Here is a 12,642-nt window from a genome sequence, read left to right as displayed (position 1 = left end):
TTTTTAAGTAAATTGTTTATAGCATATGTATAAAATAGTTCAGATTTTTGCATGTATTATTTACCTGGATAAATACAGATTACTGCTTTGTGTTATTTAGTGGCCCTTATTCCAAACTGCAAGTGTTTGCAGAGGTTACCGTTTAATAGCCCTTCTACAAAGAGAGCTAATTCATATTGACAGATATTGCTATAACAATTGCCAATATTGCAACAGCCCTGCTTTAAAAGCATATAATAGTCCATGCAGATTTGAGCCGAGGATTTCTAAGGGAAAAATTATTTTATAATCATCTAGAGTGAAGTCCAGTTTGAATCATTTTTCCCCTCAATATAGTTGCTCTTAAAAGATTTTTTTAAATTTCCGAGTATCTGGCACTGCTTTCCACATAGTTCATCATTTTGGTGCTATTTACTTTTCCTATTCTCAATCACTGTACAAGGGAGTCATTCAGTGTAACAGGAAAGAATAGGGCAGTGGGCATTCGTCTATATAACCACTTACATTCAACCATCATAACGCTACAATTCCAGATTAACAAAAGCTCAATATAGAGTATCTCTGTAGGTGTGATAAAATAATACTAAGAATACTCAAAAAAACTAAGCCAAAACAAAAAAACAACTGGCACAATGTAAAATTTCAAAGTGATATTCAGAGGTCAGTAGAAACTGTCCTAGACCATAACTCAAAACTTATAGTCTATGAGAAATTAGACAGGCTTCTTTCATATTTAGATTGTAAACATGCCATAAATAAATGAAAATGGTTCTCTTAAAGAATGAACTTGTAAAAAGTGAAGCTATTTAAAAACTATTCCTTGTATTTTCACAAAGAAATTATTTCCTTAAAGCTGAAATCTTAAATGAAAAAAAAAATTTAATGTATCTCTGGAAGACAAGGATAATCTCTGGTTTGGCGCAAGAAATGTCCCCCCTGTGTCTGTATTGTGTAATACAGTAAGTGGATTAACAGCGGAAGCATTATGCTTTTGATAAAATCTATTGAGTGTCTAGACATTTTCTGAGCAGTAGCTGCCTAATGAAGAAATAAATACATGATAAAATTTTAAACTTAACCATTTTAGGGTAATTAATAAAACATATATACATATCTATATAATAAATAATGTTAAGTAATTATGATTCAACTCTATAATTTTCATGTTCATCATAAATTAAAAGGCACAAGTTTAAATTTTAAACCTCTAGCTTATATTATTTCAGTATTGCTTCCAAAGTAAAGAGAGTTGCAAAACACAGGGGTGCCTGGGTGGCTCAGTCGGTTAAGGGTCTGACTTCGGCTCAGGTCATGATCTCATGGTTCGTGGGTTTGAGCCCCGCGTCGGGCTCTGTGTTGACAGCTAGCTCAGAGCCTGGAGCCTATTTCGGATTCTGTGTCTCCCTTTCTCTCGACCTTCCCCTGCTCACGCTCTCTCTCTCTCTCAGAAATTAAAAATAAATAAATAAATAAATAAATAAATAAATAAATGAATAATAAAGACACAAAATACCATGGAAGTCATAGTAAACAAACAAATTAATAAATAAATAAATATTGTGTACAATTAGGAACATTTTATTATTTCAGTGGAAGATATGTCAATTTATCCTAGGCACGACAGCATCTCTTTACAGAACATTTCTGTCCACTTAGATGTAAATTCTGTGTATTAGTTAAAAGTGAGTTTATTCAACAGTAACAGCAATATCTAGTGTCAGCCAAGCTAACAATTGAAGACATGAAAATAGTAGTAATACATGTAGTGATGTGAAAAGCAAGACACTTTTAATGTAGAAAATCATATTACTATTACCCCATAAGTCTACTTTATCACCAAAAAGAGAAATGCTCAAAGAAATCTACAGAAGTATGTTCTTAGAAATAGCCATTGTAGGAGACAGCAAGAAAAAAATATTAAATGTCTCAATTTCCTAAAGAAAATTAGGGACAAATACAATACTGAAAAATAAAGATATACTGCATTATTAAACATGCACACACAGAAACATAGAAGATGTCAATGTCTCGAGGATATTTTGAGTATTTTATTAAATATTTATAACTTTCATTGTTATTTAATTTTTACTTAAAAAATAACAGACACAAAACCACAAGTAAGCAGGATTATTTACTCGGCCACAATTAACATGCAGCAAATTAATACATCTTTAAAATACATATCTTTTAAATCCTGAGATAATACAATTGCTATCTATAATCGATAACATTCTTAGTTTACTCAATAATTTTCATTTTTTTCAGTGGATGTTAAAGTTGAAAAACATTTTGTCAGTTGTAAGAAATTAATGTTCTTCTGCCAAGGGATGGGCCCCCCTATACTTTCCCTTCCCAGGTCCTCAAATAGTCTGTGAAATAACAAACATTTAAACATGTATTTGGAAAGGACCAAATTATGCATTGTTACTGTAATATATGCAAAAATGCGAAGAGGCTTGGTCCTCACACTAGAATGCTATGTTCAATGGTTTCACTAGCATCTTTAAACAATTCACCAACCTTCCTTTGTTTAGTTAGGTTTATATGGAGACTGAAATGGGTATAGTGCAAATATCTCATACATACTGCACCAGCTGCCCTTACCTGCCACTTCATCTAGTACCAATCACACAGTAAGAGGTAGTAGTCCAAGGAGGATTGATTAATCCCCAACACACACACACACACACACACACACACACACACATACACACACACAGTCTAACAGAACAAGATGTATGCATATATTCAGGCATAAATACTAATTGCTTCAGTCATTACTGATGACATGATGTCTAAGAGTCAATAAACAAATGACTAGAAGCACCCAAAAGCAAGAAAAAATAGGGCCCACTGTCAAGAGACAAAGCAATCAACGGAGACAAACTCAGAGATGACACAGGTTTTGGAACTATTAGGGAATTTTAAACAAGTATAATTGATAGTTAAAAGATTAGAAGATTAGACAAGATGGACAATACGCATGAAAAGATGGAGAAGTTTCAGCAGATAGATGGAGACAATACAAGAGTCAGATGGGAGAGAGAAGGGACACAGTGTGCTGCAGGGTCCCCGGCCGGGGTGGACAGTGGGTGTGATGGAGGAGGCTCTGGAGCAGCACCTGGAGGACACGGTGACGAATCTGTCCATTGTCTGAGTCCTCAGCACACATTCACTACGACTTAATCTGGGCTTCTGTGAGATCCTGTCAGATTAGCATGCTGGGGCGGTGCCTTGGCTAGCTCAGCAAGCAGCTGGGCTGACCTCTGACCCCACTGTGCTGTGCAGGGTCACACTCCTGTGCTGTGTCTCCTGTGCTGTGTCTAGAATCCGATAATGGGACTATGATGGCCCAGAAACAGGATGGTATCACAGTGGCAGTACACAAGGCCTCCTGATGCCTGTGTCTGCTCTCCAGCAGCCTCCGTACAGGAACGTAATTCTCCCTATGTCTTGAGTGTCTTCTAGAGCTATTGAAGTTCCAGAAGTTAGGTCATTCATTTAAAGTGCACTTTTCTATTACTTTTAGAGTAAGCTTTTTTATACTGGATGGACTGACTTAGAAAAATATTAGTAGGGAAGGATCACATCTTAAAGTAGCAGGTCCAGGTCATTTTGTATACAGAATTTTGTTATATTCAATAAATCAGATTCAATAAAAGAGTCAAGTGACATACAAAAGGAAAATATGGCAAAATATTAGTTAGAAAATTATCCTGGACTCAGTTTATAGAGATCCTAAATGCCTACTTAAGAAGCTTAGGCAGGGTTTAATTTTCTAGGAGAATGACCTAAAGTTTCTGAACAAAGGCCATTTTTAAATAAAGTAATGAATTAGGAAGATGGGTTTAGCAGTAGTGTATGAAATGAAGTAGAGTAGGAAAAGGCTAACTTGTAGTAATAGGGGTTAAAATAGAGAAGGTATGGATGACAAACACTATAAATCTCAATGTACGAAATATGAAATACACAGTATATTGAATATATGCAATATACAGTATTAAACAAACAGAATGTTAGGGTTAGAAGGAATCTCAGAGGTCATATAATCCAATATCTGTCTTAGAAATAAGCAAACTAAGGCTCACAGAAACATGGACACACAATTAGATGTTTTCTGAGCTGGAAGTAGAATTGAGCTTTCTTAATGTGAAAGCCTGTTAATTTCACTGAACTATAAATTGTTCAATAGCAGGGACTTTTTTCCCCCCCTCAAACATGTTTGACATCACCATATGAATTAGATATAGAAATAAACCAAAGGAAAACCCTGAAATTACCAGCCTCCAAAATGAAATGATAATCTTTTAATAGAAACAAAAGAATTCTAGTGAGGAAGGATAGTAACTCCAGTTTTGAACTTAAATTCATGAGAGGTAGAAGAATATTCTGTACAGATGTCAATCAGGCAGAGAAATCTGGCCTTCAAAGGAGAGAGCTGTACTGGAGATACACTTTGAGAAGTCACTGGATAGGTATTAATATCTCAGTACTGATCGATTAATTGACTCATTATTTCAATATTATTTATAGTGTTCATATTATAGGCTAGGAACTAAACCAGCTATTAGAAGTTTTGGTCAAAGCCACAGAGATGATAGGATACAGGTCAACATACAGTCAAAAAGCTGAGGACATGAGAAATAGGAAAGAAGAGAAGAAGACGGAGAACAGTCAAATGGTAGAATGAGAATCAGGATAGTAATGAATTAGAAAAACATTAAAAAGGCAGTGATTGATAATGACTCATGCAAAGCGCAACAGATAAATATACATAAAAGCCTTGGACAATAATAATCACAGGGAAAAAATTTTAAAATAAAGGGCTGGAGGCAAGGGTCAAACCCTAGAGGGTTGAAGCTTAGGAGCTGATGAAGGAGTGTTTGAAACATGTAAAAATACATACTCAAAACCATGACTTAGGAGATAGAGAACAAAATCATTCTCAAAGAAGCTTGGAGGTTTGGCAGAATAGAAAGAAGGTATTATTTAGATTCCATCAGTAATTCAAGAAGAAATCAAATCAAGAAAGTAAGAGATACTGAAATGCAAGAGAAAGGAGAAATAATTAATGAAGAAAAATTCCAAAGACATTAAGAGAGGTTACAGTCAGAAACACAAATAGAAGATTAGTTGTGAAGGAAAAGAAAATACTCTTAACAGGGAAGAAGATTAGTAATAACACAAAGAAATTAAGACAGAAAGGAAGTATAAGTTACTTGGATTTGATCACATTTACTAAGGGCTCTCAGTACTACTTACCAGACAAGTTATCTATAAGAAAACAGTCTACCGGGTACCTGGGTGGTTCAGTCAGGTAAGTGTCTGATTCTTGATTTTGGCTCAGGTCATGATCACAGTTTATGGGATCAAGCCCCACGTTAGCAGAGCCTGCTAGGATTCTCTCTCTCCCTCTCTCTTCCTTCCCCTCCCTTCCTCATGTACATGTGCGCATTCTCTCTCTCTCTTTCTCTCAAAACAATTAAATGCATTTAATAAACAAAAAAAGTCTACATTCCATACAGAAATCTCATCATCTGTGACTCCACTAACTTTATCAGAATCCTTTCTCTAATATGATTTTAGTGATGGCCCCAAATACCTTGAGATAAGACCATTCACTGCCTCTCTTCAAACTCCATGGTATGCCTCAGCACTACTCTAGACAGAGGTTAGACACTTCCCAGAAACTTAATCAGGTCTGTCACCAAAACAAGTCTCAACTTTGCCCCAGAACAACTTGTGATAACCTTAGTAAAAGGCAAGCTCAATTGCTCCTGATATCTCTCCAAATGCTTCACCTCCTATACTTTCTTCTGTACTATTTTAACCTCTCATTCTCTTAGCTGTATTCTCAAAAATCCTTACCCATTGTTAACAAACTTCCTTGTATCATCAAGGGATGGTATTGTTCTGCAGAATGGTTCCTGCATATCCCTAACTTAAATAATATTCAGCTCAACCTTACAAACTCTGCTTCCAGTATAGCTCACATCAGGAGAAGGTACTTATTCCTTAATACTTCATAGTCCATGGATCTAGGAGAAGATGACTTCCTGGAGGCACTCTGGCCATTACTCTCATACCATAATGTAAATATCCTTATTTCCATGAAATGTGTAACTTAGCTCGAACCTCCATTAAAAATTCAGTTGTTAGTATCTATTCAACTTCCAATCGTTATCCCTCCTCTTAGTCATTGATAATTTGGGGAATTGGTTGTCAGTTACCTTCTTTATCCTTCCTACCATTCCTATGGTAATGCTAGGAAATTTTAGTGCACATGCAGAAAACTGTTCAATAATCTTGAACCAAGAGATCTTCAAAACCTCAATCATCCTCATGTTTTTTCCTGCATTACCCCCTACGCCCAAATTACTGTGGATCTTAGGATCCAATGAAACTATTTAAACTCAGAAACACTAAATTCCAATATGTATCTTGAATTCTGATAACAACAATGAATTCTGTCAGGTGTCTCATAGTCTCGTTTCAATTTTACTTGAGGTTCACTTGATACTTTTCGTTCCTTGGCGCTACCAATTCCTGACAGTATATATCATTCCCTTTGCCTTCCTTCCTTACCAATCCTAAATTCCTATGATTGATCATCTGATCCATTCCATATCAACACTCAGTGTTGACCCATGTCAACACTCAGATTCCTTTCTAACCCAAACCCTTCAAACATTTATCAGAACCCCCAAACTTTGTTCAATGACATTATCTGATTTCTCTATATCAAGGCAATTGTGGATAGCATCGGAAAAGTCTGGCACACTGCAAATTCATGGCTCCCAACTTCTCTTGTGCTGGTATCATCTTTTTACTTTTCCTTAGTCAGTTCCCAGCACTTTTTAACCAATGACCATTTTAAACCTCCCCATTTCCAATCAACATCGTATTCAACCCTCCACCCTCAATAATTTGTCTCAAAAACAACCACCATCATCTCGTTTTACAGCAACAGGAAAACTGAAGCTATCAAACGTAATTATCTTCAACTTCACAACTCTTTTCTAAAAACTTACTTGTTTCAACTCTCTCATCAATTTTCTTCCTGTCTCAAAAGCAAACAAGAGTTTCTTTCTGTGTACAAACTCCACCTGTGTATTTAATCCAATCTCCTACCCCAAGACCTTTCTAACAGTCATTCTTTCCTTTTCCCGTACTTTCAACCTATCTTTTCCTAAAGGATCCTTTTCTCCAGTCTACAAACTCACGATGTATTTTGTATTCTAAAGAAAGAAATCTACTTTGATATCACATACCCCTACTCAGGATTTTTCCTCCACATTCTTAATGCATCTAATTTCTTAGCTCCCAGTCATGTTTCAGGTCATTGCAAGCTGCTTTTTTCCCCTTACTGCCCTTCTAGAACCATCCTAGGTGAAGTCACTAATGACTCCTCACTTGACAAATCTCATGGGAGTTTTTGGTTATTATTTTTACTGTTGACACTATTTCTTCCTGCTTCAAACTCTATTCTTTTTGCTCTATTCTTCTCGCTCTTCCCTCTCTGTATCTCTTCCTTTATCTACCACTTAATTGTTAATGTTTCCCAGAGTGGAGAAAGAGCCCTTAGCCTTAATTTCATGGGTTGTTTCTTAGGGTGATTTCACTTTTATTTTTGTATCTACTTCCCAATTTTTACTGAATTTACTCTTTAATTGCTCTTAAAATTTTTTAAGTTTGAAAATTATTTATTTTACTGCTTGCTAGAGGTTTCCCCTTAACTCTCCCAATAATTCCAAAACTGAACTTGTCTCTCACCTAAACTAATTCCTCTCAAAACATTCCTCCCACTACTCACCTTTGTCATGGTACTACATGCATCCAGTTACTCAAACTATTAGACTCTTTGCTTCCCCTCATCATCCAAATTCTATTTACCATGTAGTATTGATTTCAATTGATTAAATCCTTGGTCTTCTTTCTATCTCTACATCTATTACCTTACTTAGTTCAGGCCCTCAAAGAGTTTTCTGCTGCCCAAAGATATTTCTGCAAAAATCTTTATGCATATTTTTATTTCCCACACCCTCTTCTCTAAAACCAACCATCCATATAGTCTCTAGAGTAATTACTCTAGAATGAATAAATATATTATAGCCATCTCCTAACTAAAACTCTTTGAAGTACCTCCATCACTTACAGTATTAGATCTAAATTCCTTCACAGAACATACAAATTATCTGTAAATGGGACCATCTCTATCATTCCAGATTTATTTCTTGTTATTCCCTGTCTTGTGGGTAATCCTCCAACAGCACTAAAAAATGGTATATTTTAGTAACTTTAGTGACTTTACTTATACATTTCTTTAAAATTCCATCTACATCCTACCTTACCTCTATATAAATCTAAATAATTCCAATTCCTCTTTCAAGTTATAGCCTAGTTGTCTCCTCCATGACATCTTTACCTAATGTTTACCATTGCTAAGCTGCCAAATATCAGTGATTCTTCAGTATGTTGTGTATAGCCTTAAGGAGAGATAAATACCAGAGGGGAAGAAGTAAGGCATGGGAGTAAATTTTTAAATGTAAAAGGTATATTTACTAAAATAAAGGCTATATCTTAATAGAGAATCATTAATAAAAGGTAACATGATGTCCATCCTAATTATATTTGTTTAAAGGTTGACTGTGTTTAAAAATACACAGTGATTCAGAGATCTATTTGTACTGGTTAGTACAACTGGGTCAGAAGAAAAAGTGTTTTGATTCCTAACATTAGTTAAAATTTGTCTCTTGATTTAATGTAAAAGAAGTTTAGCAAATATTATTTGCTATTATTCATCTGTTCCAAAGAGATTGGGCTCATAATTTTTCATTTTACAATGTTGGGGTAAAGAGACTGGTAGTTCTAATTCTTCATAGACTGGTGACTCCACGTGGAGTCATTCATTCCAATCAGATAATTGCAGATTTCATATAGCTAAACTACAGTCCACTTGGAGTTATTAACATAATATTTATCCCAGAAGTGCAATTCCCAGACTATGATAGTAAATATCACCTTGAAATCTGGGCTGGGAAACTGGACACTTAGAGAGTTGGTGCTACTTTTCTTCTTTCCCTCCCCCTCTTCCTTTCTTCCTTCTTTTCCTCCTTCCTTCCTTTTTTTTTTTTTAAATTTTTTTTATTTTTACAACTCCCCATAAAGAGATCACATTTCCTTTAAGTGTTCAGTTATTTTGACTCAAGAAGGTGAGTTAGGGAGAATTTGGAAAATTTAGTTCAAAACCATTCTGCAAAAGAAAGAGATTGATCCAGATTTGAATTCTAATAGGTAAAAGAAAAATAATGTAGCAAGGGAATTGAGGATATTTCTAGAAATGGATTCAACTTCTGGATATGTAAGTAAGTAAAGTGGAGACTAATAGGAAAAGGGAAAAGGGGTCAAGAGAGTGGAGTTCACCATTGAGATAAAAGAACTAGTAAGGTAAATGTAGTTCAGTAAAAAAAATATATAAGAATGATATGTGGTTCTGGTCCAAGAGCAAAGTATGTGAATTAAGATTTTAAAGGTAGAACAATTTCACAAGATGATAAAATTCAGAATATGGCTATGGAAGTGATTGACTAAAGTAGAATTGGGGATAATTCACTACCTCCAATTTGAGACAGCCAAGAAAGCGAGTGGGCACTGAATAAATCATTCAGGTAAATGCTAACATTGTTCTGGTGGATGGCAGGAATTATGAAAAGGAAGTGCTAAAATCTCCCAAGAATAAAATGGATTAATCAAGAAGTCACCATATGATCTATATACAAAGATACAGAGATTAAGTTTAAGACAAGAAGCCTAGAACATTATGATAATAAACACAGGAAAATGGATACATGTATATCTTCAATAATCCCAGAATCTCATAGTGGATTGAGGTGAGGATCAGAAAGAGTAAGTAACTCAAAAAGTTAACGGAGAGAAAACAAATTATCAAAGTCACTTTTAAAAAAGCAAAGGAAGGTGATGTTAAACTGAAAATTCAGTATAGTGTTTACTACTTCACTGAAAGAGGCATGTGGACTCAACAGGCAAAGATCTTACAGGTAGATGCAATAAATAAAACTATATATTCTAGTTCTCAGTTTGGGTAGCAGATTCATGGATGTTCATTAATGTGTACACATTCTTTTTTACGTATCAAACTGATAATGATGAAACATAGCATTTTTAAAAGCAACTAAAGAATTTCATTCTTAACAAAATCTAGGAGTAGGTATGCATTAGCTGCACACATTGGAATCATTTAAATGATGGCAAATCTTACAGTAAGATATTTGATCACTTGTTTTCTAAAACACATTTTCTTAACTGTGCTCTATTTTAATATAAACATTAATAATATTGTGTTTCCTGACCACAAACAAAATCATGGCACAAAAGGCAATTCAGAAATGTATCCTGCATAAAAACAGGCCAGCTAGGCTAGGGTTCAGAATTTGGGTAAGTATATGAAATTGATGACCAACCCAGAGCTGATGAAGAACTGATTCTATGTGTGTCAGTTTATTGAAAGAATAAATAATATAAAGCAATCTACTTATTAATAACTAAGATAAAAATAATATAAAAAACTAATGTACAAGATTTTAACTCACATTTAAAGGAAGATACCAGAGTAATCAGAGTAATATAATCAATAATGTCTCATTCATGTCACCCACTTTAAGAAAGATCTTGGTCAATTATAAGGACAGTTATGTAACTACTTCTTCACAGTTTTGTAAGCAAGTGTGTAATCACTGCAACCTCAAAATAGTCAAAATGTAATATACAGCAAAAGTAACAATAAAAGACACGACAAAAAAGAATTGTTTAGTATTGAAGCAAAATAACAGAAAAGAGACTGAGGAAATTCAAAAGACAATAAAATACAGCAATAATCACCATCATATGATAAACTAGAAGGCAGTAAATGTCAACTACATTTACTGAAAGACATCACAAAACTTGAATTATTAGATGTTTATGGTTGATGTATCTCTAACGTTTCCTTCCACATTTATCTACATGAATTCAGTCCTTAGGAATTTACTCATTAGTTTCAATTATTTTTTCTAAACTTTTAAATTAATAACCCTTAATAGATTAAATCAATAGTACATGAGTGGTCACACATAACCCAAACCACTTTGAAACAATAGAGTGAGAACAGCATATAATTGTTTATCTATACTTGCTGAACCCACCACATTAACACTGCCATTCTCTTCTCTGCCTGCAGGCTCTAAAATGATGTTGCAGATCCAGCTCAAATCCCTGAAGCCACACAGAGCCTTGAGAAACTGGAACTGTAAGCTTTTGGAGACTTTCTTTCCCTTCTCTTTCTAGATTATCCTTCTTTCTGTTTAATGCCAAGTAACTGATACTTCCCTTCAATATAAGGAGAATGGTGGTAAAGTAGAAATGAACAAGGATTTTCCCACACACTCCATATTCTCCATGGATTCAGGACTCTCTATCACAGCCACCTTAGACAAGGTAACCATAAATTGATCAGTTCAACCTAAGTACTTATAGGACTGATTCCTCAACCGTGGTGGAGGAAGTGGGGAATCGGATTGTTAAGATATGTAAAAATCAACCAGCGCTGTCTAAATATATAATGAACTCTGCTGAGGAAGGTGGTCAGTTAAACGCAATTCATTTTAACAATACTATTCTTCTATCCGTCTAGATAATCAAATTAACTGTAATTCCTGGTGAACTAAATTTTTAGAATGATCCAAGAGAGGATACTAGCTCATTAAAGGGAAGCTATATTTTTGACATCTTATTGAATTAAAGTATTTACATGTTTTACTTTCTACTATTTTATAGTAAAGATAATATTTCTATATTTTATTAATAATAATATAGGTATACATAAAAACAGAAACAGAAGTGAATGCTATCATATCAACAGACAGGCACATGCAATTCCATGAACAGGCTCAATTGTAAGAAAAATATACCTGCCATCCCTGTGATGATGTTCAATGGTCTGACTGTATCTGGAGCGAGGTAGAGTAAGAAACTGACTGCAAGCGTGGCAGAAACAAGAATAAAAATGAGACTCAGGAAAGAAATGAAAAGGTATAGTTTAATTTTAAAAAGTGAGATTCAAAAAAGATAAGCAGATAGTAAAGCAAAGCAAATGAAAATTGTTAATAGAAAGCTTGCTCCTTCCTCCCAATGTCCATTGTGATATGGCACTGCTAAAGGTTAAAATAGGTGAAGTATTCAAAAATAAACATAACAGAAATATAACAAATCAAGATTTAAACAAATCAGCTTTCAAGAGAAAATCTTCTCAATTATCACTCAAACAACTTTAGTGCCATCTATAAAATGTTATACAACAGTTGCTTTCCCTTTTTCTAGGAGGAAAGAGAAGAGAAAACTAATAAAATAACAATAAAGTATAAGAAGAAGGAAATAAAATAATAACAATAAAACATTCACTGTGTTTATTATATATTTATAACATACTGTTAGCTATGCTACATTTCACATCCCATGACCATTTTACCCCTCTGTAGTTGAGTCTCTTCTTTCCATAGCACTAACTTAAACTTTTTTGTCTTCTTAAAACCTTTCATGCCAAAACTCTTAATTTTGGCAGATGACCATTATATTTCAGTTAAAAAA

The 12,642-nt window shown here is 34.5% G+C and overlaps 1 protein-coding gene and 1 pseudogene across 23 annotated transcripts in view; one reads left to right on the top strand and one right to left on the bottom strand.

The window, feature by feature from the left end:
* Window positions 1-12,642, bottom strand: part of RIMS2 (regulating synaptic membrane exocytosis 2) — a 599,820-nt gene that overhangs the window by 190,889 nt on the left and 396,289 nt on the right. For 7 of the 23 annotated variants that reach the window (XM_039233797.1, XM_039233794.1, XM_039233787.1 and 4 more), the window contains one exon: window positions 11,967-12,032. The exons of the other annotated variants lie outside the window; for them this stretch is intronic. In XM_039233797.1, the coding sequence (XP_039089728.1) occupies window positions 11,967-12,032 (66 nt within the window). The remainder of the gene's footprint in view (window positions 1-11,966; window positions 12,033-12,642) is intronic. 23 annotated transcript variants of the gene reach the window in all.
* On the top strand, window positions 3,098-3,398 carry LOC120232845 (annotated as a pseudogene).

Source organism: Hyaena hyaena, unplaced genomic scaffold, assembly GCF_003009895.1.
Source record: "Hyaena hyaena isolate Hyena2069 unplaced genomic scaffold, ASM300989v1 scaffold_79, whole genome shotgun sequence".
Lineage (NCBI taxonomy): Eukaryota > Metazoa > Chordata > Mammalia > Carnivora > Hyaenidae > Hyaena > Hyaena hyaena.
This window is presented reverse-complemented; position numbering and strand designations above follow the sequence as displayed.